This window comes from Buteo buteo, chromosome 3 (genome assembly GCF_964188355.1).
Source record: "Buteo buteo chromosome 3, bButBut1.hap1.1, whole genome shotgun sequence".
NCBI classification, from domain to species: domain Eukaryota; kingdom Metazoa; phylum Chordata; class Aves; order Accipitriformes; family Accipitridae; genus Buteo; species Buteo buteo.
In genome coordinates, this window is record NC_134173.1 from 31,386,631 (window position 1) to 31,403,832 (window position 17,202).

A 17,202-nucleotide genomic window follows, 5' to 3' on the forward strand; every position below is an offset into this window, starting at 1 on the left:
GCTTTTTCTTTTCGGGCAGTAAGGTCCAGTGAAATGCTCTCCTTTCACACACTTAAGAAATAATTAATTCTTTCACACTGATTGCTGTATTTTCAATTCTGGTCCCTTAGACACTTATTTCCTTTGCCAAAAAAAGGGGAAGCTTCAAATACCTTCCCTAGATTGTAAAATTGCTCATTACAGTGAACAATGCATGCCCACCTGTTCATACAGTGTGGGGCAAGAAGGAAGGAAGGACTTGTTTGCAAGGATTTGCACATATTTCATGGTGGAATACAGAACAAAGGCTTTGAGTAGTACGCAAAGCTTAATTTAAGCACAATGATAAAAGCCCCCAACTTCAGTGTTGCTGATTTGTACAATTACCAGTGTGAAAGCCAAACGCTGTTTCACTCATGATAGAAGACTAAAAACAATTGAAATTTTTCCCATGTTTCCAGTTGTTTTCAGAGCCATTTCCCAAAAGAAGAAAAGGAATAAGCACGGGCTCAACAAAAAGACATACAAAAAGGATAAAGCAAAGGTATGGAAATGCTCTTAATTAAAAATAAATAAATAAATCTGTGAATAAATTACATTCCAAACAGTTCAGCAAAAGAAAGACTGAATGGTTCTATTTGACGGTTTTGCTTGAGGGTTTTGCTTCAATATAATGTACAGACATTACATCTTCCACTCAACTATGGTTCAGATTTTGAATATTTCCACATCATTTCAGAGCAGTAAGGTCTGTTTCTACAGATGTTTGTTGAGGTGGCAGGGGGACATAGAACTATCAGCATCGCTTAAGGAAATGATCGTCTACCTAGCTAAGGTCTCATGTTTGTAGGACTACTAGTCAACTGATCCACATACTATCAGGTATTTTTCAAAAGCATCCATCATTGTAATACCTTGTTTTCAAACACTAATTTATTCAGATAACATTGTCCACTTTGCCCTCTGCTCTCTATTACCACTGTTGTAGCACTCATATAACCAAAGCTTTCAAAGATCTAAAAAATCACCAAATCTGAAAGAGGAAAGTAATAATGAAATAAAAGTTTCTCAGTCATACAACTTTAGTTAGTATTCCTGTTACTCTTTTGAGCAGGTCTGGACAAAAGGTTATTTCTCTCAAAATTTTCCCAAGGTTTTAACCTCAGGGAAGTTTAACACCACTAGTATATCCTGCAGATATGGGCAACAGGCTACTAGGTCATCACTGGACAACTGGAGGAAAATGGCTCTTTGGCCATACTTTCAAGATTATAGAGGGGCCAAACAAAACATGCCATAGTATAACAGTAGGAATGCTTTACTTGGAAGAGAAGAGTGTACTTAATTCAAGTAGGTTGAGGAACTGTTTTTAATACAAAAATCTTCTGTTTTTTTTTTTTCTTATTATACAAAACAGACCTTTCATGAGAGGAAGGAAGAACATTTTTATCAGAATCACCTATAAAGCAGGAAAGCAAAGAAGGTCCCCAGCATGCCATGGCTGGAGTCTTATACACTAGTTACTCCCTTCAGCTTGTAAGTAAGCAGAGAAGTACAAAGGAAAGAGGAAAGTATTAAAGAGTCTCCCCATTTGTAAGAAAACAGACCACACAAGTTAAAAGAGACAGTAAGATTTTTCTAATACAGAAAGCAAGAAAGGTCAAAAATAAGGCTGGAATTATGTTGTGTTTTGTTATGTTTTATCTAAGCACAACTGCACAGCTGCAAAATCTGACTCTTCTGAGCTACGGACTTCTGTTTCCTCTTATATTTCTCTAATAATGACAAAAAATATGCTAGTGAGTGGTCCAGAATGTACTACTTTTACCTCATGGTTGTCTTTAAATATATCATTATTTCTTTTAAATTTTGTTTTTAGATAAGCTACTTGTGTCTCAATCTCTTCTATCCTCTTCATATCTTCCACTCTTTTCTTGAGTTTCTCTTTCCGTTTTTCCTCTAGCTCATCATATATTGCTGTAATCCTGGCCTGTTTATTAAAATGTATATAGAATTAGCTTTCAGTATTTCAAAAGTGGAAATAGAACATGAAAAATCCAAATCTGAAAGAACATTTATACTCCTAAGTAAGCACCATGAATAGACCAAAAGTTAACAAATGCATCATAAGGTGATTAAAAATGTGTTCAAACTGAGGGAAAAGTTGGCCATTAAGTCAGCATATGTCAGAAGCCTTTGAACAGGAAAAGCTGAATAGCCAGAACTGGCAAACACAAATACAGAAGAGGACTCAGCAAGAAATATTAGAAAATGTAAAAATGACATTGAAGCAGACAATGAATTTACAGTACTATTTAAGGAGATAGTAAAAAAGAATGCCATAAAAGAGGAATTAAAATTCTAAATATTAATGTCAAGAGTGAAAATCTTTTCTAATCACCATGGGCGTGTTCCTAGATTTTTTGAAAAAAAAAGGAAGGAAAACACTGCAGAGTGAAAAGGAACAAAATCTTTGCAAAATAAATGAACACCCTTCAAGGCTGGGAAATACAAAATCCAGCATACCTCCACTCCAAACTTCTCCCCTCTGCCTAAAGAAATAAAGAAAGATAGAGAAATATTATGTACCAGCAGTTGTGTTATTCAGAATGGGCAGGTCTTACATACAGTTACAATTTCTAATATCCAAAATTCACCATCACTTGAACTCAAATAATTATTTGTCTGTGTAGCAAAGATTGAATGCACAACATCTGATATTGATATATATAAACACACACAGACATACATGTCTATATATATTTAAAGTGGAATGCAGCTGGCAACATTTTGAATTCCTTTCAGCTGTAGAAGCAGAGTGAAATAAACCAAGATTATGGGAAAGAGGGCAAGAAATGACCATACATGTGACTTACTCTTTTCAAAGTATTATGCTAGGTGGTAAATAACTCCTTCTTCTAATTTTAAATCATAGTCTACACAGTTATCCTTACCAGGAGTGTTTCAAGTAGGAAACGCAGCATAATTTCTGAATTCCTATAGAATGGCACAATATTAGGTAAAGTTACAGATAATGTTCCAGGTGACAACATGGTTGGTAGGTGGAATCGACAAGCTTCCCAGAAAACCACTAACATTTCTAGATCTCTGTCACTTTATACTTAGCTGGCATTAGGAGATTCCCTTTGGCTATCTCAGAACAGAGTCTCATATAAACTGCTATGCACTTTGACAGTCACTAGTTAATGATAGCTTTTGCACTTTCAACATCCTTTGACATCATCATTAAGTTTTGTCCTATTAGTAAGAAAAAAACTCGTGACAGCAAGGATGAAGGCTGTCTAACCCAGAGAAATGAGGCTTTGGAAGAAAAATAGAAAAAATAGTTTTAGTTGAAACAGAACTTTAAAATCACCTTGAAAGAAGTACAAGATGCATCTCAAGATTCTCTTTACCCTGAAAAAGCATGAACTACAATGAAAAAAGCAGTTCTGAGCATAAAATTTACTTCCCATTAGGAAAGTCTTCTTTTGTTTCTGTCTGTAAAAGGAAAGAAGCGGGCTAAAAATGCCACTGAGGATCTTTGCCAAGAATCAAGATAAAGAACGGAGCTTTTTAGTTTCAATGAATAATCAAAAAGGGTCAGTATGGAATACCAAAAAGGGAGGAAGGTGTTTGGAAGCACCAGATCAAACCTGTCATGCTGTGGCAGTCAGGCCCAGTCAGGCAGTCAGCCTTCTCTGAAGCAAAGCCTCAGAATCAGAGGGAAGTTGCACATCAACCACAATTGCTCATGATGGAGACCTTGTGCACCACGTGGCTTTGAAGAGGAACATTCAACATTTTCTGCTAATGCCTGGGACGAACAGGAACTGCAAGATCACTCTTAGGGCTTGTCTTTCTAGAATGGGAGATGTAGATACTAGATTTTGCTATTGAGCCTTTGCACAGTTCAAAGTCACAGAATAGAAGAGAACAAGCTTTGTAATAAAAGCAAAATGGAGATCGTGACTGTTCAGAGGCAAATAAAAAAGGTTCAGACTTCTCTCTCTCTCAAAGAAAAAAAAAAGGAATAAAAAAATCTCAGAAGGACTTCTGGTCATCACAGTAAATCCAACATTCCATTCTAAAGAAATATAGCCTTTGACAGCTCTCAGAGTAAATCTCTCCTATTTGAGACCATTACAAAAGGAGCCAAAGGGGGTTTCTGACTCAAGGACTTGCAGTACAAGACTGCAGTGCCTCCCTCCAGTTTTGGCTATGTTCTTTTGATCCCACATGATGTTGGATCAGAATCCAACATCAGAACACTAACAGCACAGGAGCATTCATCTCAGGATGAGCAGGAAGGAGCAATGGAGCCAAACAATCCTGTATTTCATAATGGTGAGAGTGGGAGTGTTAATAGTACAGGTATTTTTCCCAGAGGTATGACATGTCTCCTTTACAGGAAGAAAGAGATGAATCTCAATGGCACTCACTTACCAACTATGAAAAGGCTCTCAGGATGGGTTACACACTGGTGTGGTAATGATGCATCACAGATCTTTTCCAGTTATTAGAGGGAATTTGGATGAAAAGAAAGTGATTAATTGTACTGTTTATCTGGTATCAAGTTTTATCTAAGAAAAAAGCAACCTTTTACTTCTTGCAAGGGAGCTGGTTCAGCTAGTGTTGGCTCAAGGTCGGCGCAGCCATTATGACTGTATCCCATCTCCTCACAAAATGTGCCCAACAATAGCACCTGGAAACCTGTTACTTGCCTTTATCTTGTGGGCAGGCACCACTAACAGCAAGGTTGGTACCAACAGCCAGCTCAGCAGTTGCTGATTTTGCCAGCTGTATTGGGTTTGTGTGGCAAGGTTTTGGTAATGGTGGGAGGGCTACAGGGGTGGCTTCTGTGAGAAGCTGCTAGAAGCTTCCCCTATGCCCAACAGAGCCAATACCATCCGGCTCCAAGGCGGACCCGCTGTTGGCCAAGGCCAAGCCCATCAGCAATGGTGGTAGTGCCTCTGGGATAACAGATTTAAGAAGGGAAAAAAAAGTTGCTGTGGCACAGAAACTGTAGCCGGAGAGAGAAGTGAGAACATGTGAGAAAAACAACCCTGCAGGCACCAAGGTCAGTGAAGAAAGAGGGGTAGGAGGTGCTCCAAGTACTGGAGCAGAGATTCCCCTGCAGCCCGTGGTGAAAACCATGGTGAGGCAGGCTGTCCCCCTGCAGCCCAGGGAGGTCCACGGTGAAGTAGATCTCCACCTGCAGCCTGGGGAGGATCCCACCTGTGACCCTGGGGGAAGCCTGTGCTGGAGCAGGCTCCTGGCAGGACCTGCGGACCCATAGAGAGAGGAGTCCATGCTGGAGCAGGTTTGGTGGCAGGACTTGTGACCCTGTGGGGGACCCACGCTGGAGCAGTCTGTGCCTGAAGGACTGCAGCCCGTGGAATGGACCCAGGTTGGATCAGTTCATGAAGAACTGCAGCCCAAGGGAAGGACCCAAGTTGGAGAAGTTCGTGGAGGACTGTCTCCTGTGGGAGGGACCCCACGCTGGAGCAGGGGAAGAGTGTGAGGAGTCCTGCCCCTGAGGAGGAAGGAGTGGCAGAGACAACGTGTGATGAACTGACCCCAACCCCCATTTCCTGTCCCCCTGCACCTCTGTGGGGGAGAAGGTAGACAATTAGGGAGTAAAGCTGAGCCTGGGAAGAAGGGAGGGTTGGGAGGAAGTTGTTTTAAGATTTGGTTTTATTTCATATTACCCCACTCTGATTTGATTGGTAATAAATGAAACTAATTTCCCCAAGTCAAGTCTGTTTTGCCCATGACAGTAATTGCTGAGTGATCTCTCCCCGTCCTTATCTTGACCCATGAGCCTTTTGTTATATTTTCTCTTCCCTGTCTAGTTGAGGATGGGATTGATAGAGCAGCTTTGGTGGACACCTGGCATCCAGCCAGGGACAACCCACCACACCAGGCCTTCTGTATCATAAAGGTGTCTGTGTCACTGTATGGAAACTTTGAAGGAAACATTGATTTTGATTTTCTGGAATCAAAGGGAATGAAGGAGTGATCTCTGGAAAGTTGCTGCTCAGATAGAAGCCAGAGTTTGGTTCTTACAACCCCACTTTAAGGCCTCCTAGCTCTTGCTGGTGACAGTGAATGCAGAGATTAAGGACTTCTTCAGAAAATAGTCCTGGAGCTTCCACTCAGTGTCTTGCTTGAGGCTTTAAGACCTGGTAGTTGATTACAACAGTTTGAATATGACCATTATCCATGCTCTTGCAGAAGACAGCTTATGGAACCCATCTGCCCAAGGATAGATATAGACGGAATACCCCTTTTGGTGATGCCAAACTTGGGATTTCAGTCAGAGAAGATGAAGAAATATCAACACTTGCTGAGGATGGTTGAAAAACACCACTGAAGTCCAGAAGAAAAGGGCTACATTTGACAATTGAAAAAGAGACACCAAAGTGCGTTGTGTGAATTTAGCAGTTCACATCAGGAGAAAACAAATGGTGTTAGGGCCACCCTATTTTCAATATGCATGTGTCAATATAAGGTATGGTAAGGGTCTGATTGCAATTTCTACAGAAACAAGAAAAATCTACAAATTCAAATGATAATGTCACTACATATATGCATTATTACTAAAGGCTTTTTATCTTCTAAAGCAAACTGGAAATTATTGTGAATAACTAGGATTCAAATAAAGTGTTTCTTGTTTTCATGAGTTTTTAAATTTTCCTAATTGTTAAACAGCAGGCATCATTACTTAGCAAAACCTATTAGCTGTCTATGTGAGTTGGTCACAAGGTACTCAAAGTTAATTCATGGTAGGAAGTAAAAAGAAAGTAGAAGAATAATTTAGATTTGAAGTAAAATGATTACTGTCATGTTTACCTGAGTTGCTTTCCAAACTCCTTTTTGATCTTGAATTTCTTTTTTAAGATTCCACTCTGAATTCTTAGGGAAAAAAAATGCCATATACAACACACAAGAAAACAAGTTAATGGACAACAGCAATGAAAATTTAACACTAACATCACTGTAAAGATGAGCATAGCTTTTAAATTTTTTCTCAAGTATCATAAAACTCTATTAAAAAAGGAAATTCCAACAGAGTCTCAGGCACAAGAGGTAAATAAATATAGACCATACTAAAAGAACAGTAACAATATTTTCTAGATTTAGTGTAATTTATTTTTAGTAGCTTAAAATAGTTAAATACATGAAGAAGCTGAGCTGGCTTACCTAAATGGATATTGAACATCAAATGTTCAAAATTGAAAAATCTCAGTGCCTTCTACATTTTATATGATGAGACTTTTTTGTAATTTCTAGGAAAAAACTGAACGTGTTTTAGCCCCTTCTTATATCACTACCCTATTCATATCACTTCTAGGATAACAGTTATATAGCACATTATTATAATTTGTGCCTTGAAAACCTCTAATTTAATGTATATCAGATTAGCAGGCTATCATAACTATACCTGATTACAACTGAAGTCAAACCCTAATTAGGGCTCTCTGTTTCCTTTTAAAGTGAATTTAAGGAGTGGAAAACTGATTATTTAAGCAAAACTAGGCACAACACAGCCAATAGCAAAGTAGGAAATTAACTCAACCAATTCTATTATTGAAATGTATTTATTCAAGATGTTTTATTCACATCCATATCTGCACTTTGGAAGCGCGTACGCCATCAGCACTTGGAGACGGAGGTTCCTGCATAAGGAGGTCACAAACATCTCCCAGATGCGACATACATAAGAAAACACAAAAACAGGTGCTAAACATGCCCATGTATTCTCAAACCGCAAATCCCAAAGATTATTAGGAACTTCAAGGAAATAGAAGTTACGGAGATCAGTGTTCATGTGGAAAACACATCCTGTAATCAATGAGTAATAGCCTTTTTTTCCAGATGAAAGTTTATACATTTGCTCCAAGGATAACTCCAAGCAACAATCTGTGCCCATGGCCCTACCCTCCCCCTCACACCTCCTTGCCCACATATGCACATAGTGTATCTGAATCCAAGTCCTGAGTCTATTAGACAAACTGTAGCATCTGGACTATTCTCCAAAATGCAGCAATATTTTGAATGACTAATGATAACACTTGGTGATTGCATGAATATATTTTTCACTCTATTCAGTAGCCCAAGGATACAGTTTAACTACTGGTTACAGACAGACACTTTTTTCAGACACGCCAGGGGGTAATTGCTCTCACAGAGTATCAGCAGAGACCAGGCAGTCAACCATAAATTGCACCTTCATTTAGATGATCATATTCAAAATTCACCACTATGCAACTGTTGCTTAGGTAGAGAGGTATCTTAGCTTCTGTGCACTCCATTCACACAAACTTTTACCTTGCAAATAGCTCTTGCAACTGCTCACTTTCCCAGTGTACATCTTCACATGTATATGTATGCTTTAAATTATTATAAACACAATCCTTTTGCTAATTCGTGGTAACTAAGACTAAATATAGTGGTGTTAATTTAAAGCTGTTGACAGAATGGTCATTCTGCAAGTGGTAGGAATGGAGGTATTAATTAACAAGGGCACTGAAGCAACTTGAGTGGTGCTGGAAAGCAATCTCATCACTGAAGGCAGGACCACTAATAATGGCTTCATGTAAAAGTTAAGTTGTGCCAACAAGTAAACCAGAATACCTACAGAATGAAATTCCATCTCTAACCATAAATGTATAGCTTTGAGATACATTTCTGACTGACTACATACCCAGTTATGTAGGGCACTTATGACACTACCTATGACTTGAGAAGAGAACTAAGAACAACAAAATCCAAAAAGTAACACTGTAAACAGTTGGAAACAATTGTAAATAACAATTTAAAAATGAATTTTTACAAAAATTAGAGGAGTTTATTGAAAACATGATGAGGAACAGCTAAAAGAGTAAAATACTTGCAAGCCAGAGGGAGATTACTTACTGATATCATATTGGAGGCTCAAAGCACATGCAAGCCAAATTTCGACAGACACTTTGGAAATATCAAAAAGAAAATCAACACCACTAAACAGAAGGGAAGCTATTAGCAGCAAGACAAAAAGTTGAAATTATGTCTAAAAAAAGGAAAACAGAGAAGATCCTGAACTTTGCTTATTTAAATCTAAAAATATCATCAGGCAAGCTAAATAAGATTTTTTGGAAAAACCTGCAAAAGACATAAAATAAGTCCTTTTCCAAACACATCTGATAGGAAGCCTGCTAGAGACAACGTAAAGCCAACAGATGATCAGAAGCAGTTAAAGACAGACTTACCATGAAGCACTCAGAAAACAGAGTACGATAAAGGAAAAAAAGCCCAAATTCCAAACCAAATAAAACCTGCAAAGCCCTAAGAAGCAAACTCATAATATGAATTATTATGAAAAAAAGAATTAGCTGACATATGGAAAATTTGATGCATATGAGAGAAATCAGCATGTCTCAGCAGTGCCTCAAAATTCATCAGTTTTCTGAAGGATTTAAGAAGTATGTGGAGAAGAGATATCTGGGTGATACAGTCTACTTGGACTCCTAAATGGTATTTGATAAAGTATTATATCAATAACTCCTTAATTAGTTTCCCATGAGTTATGGATAAAAGTCCTCACATTAATATGTAATGCATTTAAAGACAGAAAACCTACAATAAAAATAAATTACCAGTTTTCAGTGGCAGTTATAGTAGGGTCTTGCAAGTATCCATGCTGGATCCTGCGGTTTCCAGTTTATTCGGAAACAATATGGAAAATGGGGGATTTTGTGAGATGATTTAGTAAAACCATATGGACTTCTTATTTACAGAGGACAAAATTCAATGAAAGTTAATCTATGTTTGTACATTAGGACACAGTCTTCACTTTATACAATGCTGGATTTTGAGCTGGTAGTAATCAAATAGGAACATGATCATGAAGAATTTAATGCTCCACTGCATTTAAAAGAATAAATGTAATGTTAAGAACTATCATGAAAGGAATAGAGAACAAAACAGAAGTCATCTTTATACCACTATATATGCCTATGATGTGTCTATGTATTGAGTATTCTATGCTCTTTCCCCATAATAATAGAACTGGAAAACAGAACTGGATGACAGGCATGGGACAGTTTCCATTCATTAAACAAGTTAATGGATTAAGAGACTTCAGCTTGAAAAAGAGGAAGAATATGATAAAAGCCTATAAAGTCATGTCTGACATGTAGGAAGTGAATATGGAATGACTGACCGATACATCTTTGAAAGTAAAAACTACAGCATTATATGAAGATAGTATATGCTAGGCAGAAAGTAAAGAAAAAAGTAATTTTTCACACAACATGTGACAAAGCTGTTGAAGTCCTTATCACAGAATGTTGTGGATGTCAAAAATCCAAAATGTGACCGTAAAATTTATGGAAGAAAAATTCATCAATTCTAAATTAGTTTTTAATAGTTAAAGGGAAAATATAAATTAGGACACACACAAAAAGAATGGAGGGCAGAAAATAAGCAGGGGCTTTACCTGAATCCTGTCTAAAATCCTAATTTCTTAGACTAATATTTAGCATCCCTCAAATACTTAAACCATAAGAAGAATCACAGTAGATTCCCCTGATCATACAGTTGGACATCCATTTGTGTAAATATTTCAGCACACAACACTGAGAATGTGGAGAAAGTGGTGCTTGGCAAATTTATATACAAACAAGACAGAAAAGTCATACAAATTTAGTTTGAAAACATGTAGCTATAAAACAGCATAATATACAAAAAAAGACAATTTATAGGACAAAACTACATGGTGCAAATTCAGATATTGTCAGGAATATAAATCGGATCCAAGAGAAGACAACCTGGCACTATGAAAGGCCTTAACAAACACAAAACTGACTCACTCCTATTCATTGTGAAAACAGCTCTAAAGTTCTTTAGGTCATGTTTTACTATTTTTCACCTTGACTCAATAAGCTTTTTAGCTGGCTCTGTTTTAAATCACATTCAACAATTCCGCTTTTCTTTCCAGAAGCAGAGCCTGGTACTTGGACATACCTTTACCTTTGGCAAGCAGGTAGGTGAAAAGGAAGGCAGAAAGCTTGCAGAGTGCCTAATATACCAATGCATATTATAACCAGGAAAATACTATTAATGTTCTTAATTTTACTGATTACAAGTTAGGAAATCCTAAGAGTATTTCAAGAAATAAAACTGTGAAAGTCTTTCCTTTCAGACAATCTATACTTTCCATACAGCAGAAGATCTCTAGTGAAGAATATGCAAAACACCATTTATATCTCCCTGGTATAAGACGACCCTTAAAAATTCCCCATATTATTTTCTTTCCATATTTCTGAATGCTGAATCTTACAGCCTGCAATAACACTGATCCTAAAGGCTGTATGCATATGTACAATATTATTCATTAATAATTATGTAAAGTGAAAAAACAAAAGTCTTGCAAGTCTTGTAAGCCTTCACAGTCATGGCAAGGTTTCTATATAAGGATGAATTAAAATTGCAATTCTAGATAACTAATGACATCCAAATGATAATTAAATAATTATTCTAATGTAGTATTTCATTTGCAATGGTTACATTTAGCATCAAATAAAACTATACTGATTTACAAACTCTTCTAATCATTTAGTTACATAAAGAATAAGATTTTTATTTGTCAGTATTCATTTTAAATCACCTAGGAATAACAAAATCTTTGTATGGTTTAGAATATTTAATGTGTTAACTTTACTTTTGAGCCTGCCATCAACTGTAACCATTTAGTAGCCAAATTATTTTCTTTTCAGAGACTACTGTTATTTGCTATTTTTCAAGTGTTTTAAAATACACAGTTAAAATCATAAGTTTTAAATTATTTTTTTAAATATTAGGATGTTTGCCCAATAATTTCTGATACAAAGATCATTATTTTTGATTCTTCTGCTCTAAAAAATGAATTTAATTAAAAATTGTACCTTGTAAGAAATTTCTTCTGAGGTTTTGGTTTTTTTTAAGTCTTCATACTTCCTGGTTTTTTCACTGTAGGACAATTCAGCATTACAGAGATCTTCATTTAGTCTTTCTATTTGCTGTTCAATCTTACAAATGGTTTTGCAGATAGTTTCGACTTCTGACTGATACACCTTCTTTTTTCTTGAACTGTTGAAATAAGACAGCCAATCTTACACTTCATTTTATAAAGTATATTAATTAAAAGTAAAACCCATTATTAAATAAGTAAAACTAAAACATTTGCTAGTAAAGACTGAAGCAAAGAGGCATTCGGTACTTCAGCCTTTTCTATGTCCTGTGTTATCAGGTTTCCTGCCTCATTCAGCAATGGGCCCACATTTTCAGCAGTCTTCATTTTGTGATCTATGCACTTATAGAAGCCCTTCTTGTTGCCTTTGATATCTCTTGCCAGATTCAATTCCATTTGGGCTTTGGCTTTCCTAAATGCATTTCTGCATGCTCAGACAATGTCTCTGTATTCCTCCCAGGTTACCTGTCCCTGCTTCCACCTTCTGTATGCTTTTTTTTGCGTCTGAATTTTGCCGGGAGCTCCTTGTTCATCCATGCAAGCCTCCTGGCATTTTTGCCTGACTTCCTACTCATTGGAATGGACTGCTCTTGAGCTTGAAGGAGGTGATCCTTGAATATTAAACAGCTTTCTTGGGTGCCTCTTCCCAAATATAATATAAAACTATCAATTTTGGATGAGAAGAAAGTGGCAAGAACAGCCCTTTTATCTGAAAGTGTTAAAATTGGTCACAGAGTTTCAGTTCATCTATCTTATAATAAATGGCCATGTCTAGGGTACTTCATACCAGTCAGTGCAGTGGTACACGTTAGTCATACAGCCGATGAATTCAAATTCCTAAGTATGTTGCTATTTGCAGAATTTTTAGGTCACATAAAACAATTTTAGTTTATCTGTATACAAACAAACTTTCAGTAGAAGTGAACTGTTTAACAGAAGTGAACTTGTAATACCATTCGATTAGACTGTTGGATTACACAGCAAAACCCAAACTGAATCAAATACAAAAAAAACTACAGGTAAACATTGATATTGCTTTGACTGACAGAATACAACCTCTTTATCATTAGAAATTAATATTCTTCAATGGAATGTTTCTTTGTAGAAGAATGGGGTCACTGAATAATAAATTGTTACTACCACTATCTGCTGAATTAGAATGATAAACCTAAATGGTATTATAAGGATCTTCACAGGTTATACAACATTGTTTCCAATACTTAATCTGCAAACCCACAACAGGCTGATACTGATCACACGTTTCCTTAGCTGAATTAGTGGCCAAAATATTTCTGTCAAAGAGCAGCTTCTTTAATACAGGGTGTCATTTGCTTAGTTAAAGGAAGGAAACATGATTTACCTTACAAAACCCAAAGATTTGTAAATGCACAAGGACTAAACTTCATGCATTATTTCATACATGCACACACACACATTCTCTGCACATTCCACTTTCAGTGCATGTGAACTGCTGGTTCCTAAATATACAGTCTTACAGTCAGCAGTATCTGCTATATAGTCCTTGAAAAACCTGTAAGACAATACAAGCCCACAGCAACTTAATATCCCTTCCCAAAATTCAAGTAACAAAGAAGCACAAAGAGAACAGAAAACATTGCCTATATGCATCTTGATGAATTATACGTAACATGTACCATGTATGTAGTATGTATTACAATTGCCCTTTCTCTATTAAGAGATTGTGCATAGCTAGACTCAACTGACTGTGATTCCCAAGCAGTTGACCAATCTGGGAACTGAGTCCCAATAGAACTGAAACTGCAATACGATCTTTCCAAAATGCAAAATATGACCTAGAGGCTTGGCTTCAGCAATGTCACACACCTGTAAGACCCTGTGCTTAGAGCCATGACTGACTAGTTTACATAAATTCATACACAAGCATTTTTCAAAGATATTGCAGAAGCTACTAACAAACAGCTCTACATGAAACAGGAGGGACCATCTGTATTGTCATGGTTTAATCCCAGATTTCTGGGGCAGCTCAGGGTGATTTGATTATTTAGAGGTTGCGGGACTGCAGCTGCTGCACACAGTAGGAGATGGGGCTTTCCCCTGCACCAGCCAGGAATCGAACCCGGGTCACAAGACTGGGAATCTTGCATGATACCACTACACCACTGGTGCTTCCCTCCAACCTCTAAATAATCAAACCACCCTGGGCTGCCCCAGAGTGCAAAGTGTTGCATACTCACTAAATCTATTGATTTAGACAGTCCTTAAATACAAAGGATTTCTAGCCCCTTTTTCAGCTGTTGAGACAAAAGAATCTTGCATAGATCTAAAAGATCTTTCTCCCTGTGAATTAAAACACTAGAGATTATCAAGATCTACTACAAGCACGTTAGGAAAAATATAGCTGAGAGTATACATGTGAATGGCTCAAATCTTCCCTAGATAATAGTGTTCAAAGATGATAACAAGAAACAGCAACAGAGATTTTTTGGCTAAAGGGAGGCAATATGAAAGCAGACATACTCTGGTACTTCCAAGTCTAAGGCCATTTAGTTAGAGCCATGTCATCAGACAGTAAGAATTGTTCTATTCTTTAGACCTTCACAGGTCTGCCTCCTTCCCATATACTGATTACACTTTCCTGCACACCAGTGAGGTTAGCAATGAGATAAATACAGCCCAACAATACCAGTTTGAGTAGTAAGCAGGGCTGTGACATAACCACGACTTAGGAGAGTTATAACTGTATGTGGATTACCAGTTACAGACAGACTGATAAAGGAGGTCAAGAAAATAATGCTATGGAGAATCAGTGAAAAATAAGGAATTTGTGAAGGTACAGTATGTGATGCCTTGAGACCAAAGAGCAAATAATTAGATGGGATCAGAAGTAATTACAATACTCCACTGAATAGAGTTTCAAGGATATTCTGACTACCAGATGAAACTTCAGTTGCAAATTTGTCCCTGAACAAATCATTTCCATACACTTTTGGTAACGGTTTCTGGTTAGTTCTTACAGAGTTTCTGAATCCTACGGTCTCTGATAATACTGATTTGAACTATTCATACCACAACCACATCACTTTCAAAATAGGAAGTTTTTCTACAGATGGTCTTGTGACCTGATTCTGAAACAGGTCTCATTAACTATTCCATCAGAGATAGATAACTTGTATTTTGCAAATTCCACATGTAGGAAACTTACGAATCTCATACTTTATGAGACATGCAGTTCTCCCTAATTAAGCACTTTTAATATGTCCATATGCCCCATAACATCTTCATAAGAACAATACTTACAGGACTATGTAGGAAAAAGCATTCTCTACCAGAAACAAATCTAAAATACTGATAAAAGGTCACTGGGAAATTAACTACTCACCCTGCCTAGGGAAGTTTTGAAACAGTCAACACTGGAAACCCTAAAAAAAAATCATCTGATTGTTTCTGAAAATGGGTATAAGTATAGCTAATCTTCTTTTGGGGAAGGCGATGACTAAATAGCTTCACAAATTCCTTCCAAAATGTCTATGATTATAAAAAGACTTAAATTTCAAAATACCAAAGCTGAAAGAGCAATTCATCTGAACAGTGCAGAGTAAGCAGATCTGTGCTGAAGCTGGAAAGAAATGAAAGGAACCAAACAATGACTGATTTCCTACACCTTTCACGTGGAGCAAAATTGTTTTGATGCATACAAAGCTACCCATGACTCTGGAAGTTGAAACACTTTAAGCATTGATGCAAGAGGAACATAAATAGTCCAAGCAGAAAAGCAAGTAGACTACAGCTGAAAGAAGAACTATGGTTCTTTGGTGCGTGTGTTCCATACTACACTCTGTGTACAGGTGTTGAAATTTTACTACAGCTTCTGCAGCTTACTTAGGAACTCTGTCCCCATTTGAGAAGCATACTAAGTTTTTGATTTTTCTTTCCCTAAGCTTTCATACATTCAGTAACTGTGCATAGCATGTGGACCTGAGATTTTCTGATCTAATAGTATCTGTAACATATACTCAGCCTTCATGGAAAAAGGGTATGTATCAGGTCAAATGCACTGTTTCTCCTCAGCTTCTTTCATCCAAGATGCTTAACACACTATGAAGGAAACACAGATGGGGGGTGAATGTTCATATGGACAACAAATCCCAAAGTGTTCCAGTAATTGGAACTTTTTCCCCCCCATTCAAATTTGTGTGAGCTTTGTATTTTAGATCCTTCTAAGCTTAATCACAAGTTACCTGGAGATAAGTCTTGGAATACTTTGGGAAAAAAATAATTCAGGATCATTTTCCCAAAGGCAACACTATGTCTAGATGCCTCTGCACAGCATTCAGTATCAGTGTGTGTGAAGATGTCTTCATCAATGCCATCAACATAACTTGAAGTACACTTCTGATTATAAAAAGCAGGCCCACTTCTGTCCTGGTTTTGGCTGGCATAGAGTTAATTTTCTTCCTAGTAGCTGGTATAGTGTTATGTTTTGGATTCAGTATGAGAAGAATGTTGATAACACACTGATGCTTTCAGTTGTGGCTAAGTAGTGTTTAGACTAAGTCAAGGATTTTTCAGCTTCTCATGCCCAGACAGCAAGAAGGTTGGAGGGGCACAAGGAGTTGGGAGGAGACACAGCCAGGACAGCTGACCCAAAGCTGCCAAAGGGATATTCCATACCATGTGATGTCATGCCCAGTATATAAACTGGGGGGAGTTTGCCGCGGTGGGGGGGGATTGCTGCTTGGGAACTAACTGGGCATTGGTCGGTGAGTGGTGAGCAATTGCATCATGCATCAGTTGTTTTGTATATACTAATCCTTTTATTATAGTTGTTGTTGTTGTTATCATTTTCTTCCTTTCTGTCCTATTAAACTGTCTTTATCTCAACCCATGATTTTTACTTTTTTTCCAATTCTCTCCCCCATCCCACTGGGCGGGGGGAAGTGAGCAAGCGGCTGCATGGTACTTAGTTGCTGGTTGGGGTTAAACCACAACTTCAATGGGCTCATAAAAAGATACTGAGAGAATATGATATCCATTTTAGAAAATGTAGGAGGTAGAAGTCTCTCTCTCTCTCTCATATCAAGAAAAGACACAGGACAGGAAATGAGACTATCTAAACTGCATGTGCCCCTAGAATCTCAGGTGAGCGTGACATTATTTCTTGCATGTACTGCATGTTCTAAATAGGAAAGACACACAAATAAGCTTTCTAGGAAGAATATTAGAAGACAATTCTCTGTCCTCTTGCA

The 17,202-nt window shown here is 37.4% G+C and overlaps 1 protein-coding gene and 1 non-coding gene across 2 annotated transcripts in view; both read right to left on the reverse strand.

Annotated features, from left to right (window-relative positions):
- CCDC178 (coiled-coil domain containing 178) overlaps positions 1-17,202 on the reverse strand; it is a 176,530-nt gene that overhangs the window by 131,353 nt on the left and 27,975 nt on the right. Inside the window, exons 11-13 of the mRNA XM_075024310.1 lie at positions 11,910-12,093; positions 6,835-6,897; positions 1,808-1,969 (exon numbers count right to left, since the gene is read on the reverse strand). Of these exons, the coding sequence (XP_074880411.1) occupies positions 1,808-1,969; positions 6,835-6,897; positions 11,910-12,093 (409 nt within the window). The remainder of the gene's footprint in view (positions 1-1,807; positions 1,970-6,834; positions 6,898-11,909; positions 12,094-17,202) is intronic.
- On the reverse strand, positions 14,052-14,122 carry TRNAG-CCC (transfer RNA glycine (anticodon CCC)). The gene has a single exon. It is a non-coding gene; the product is annotated as a tRNA-Gly (tRNA).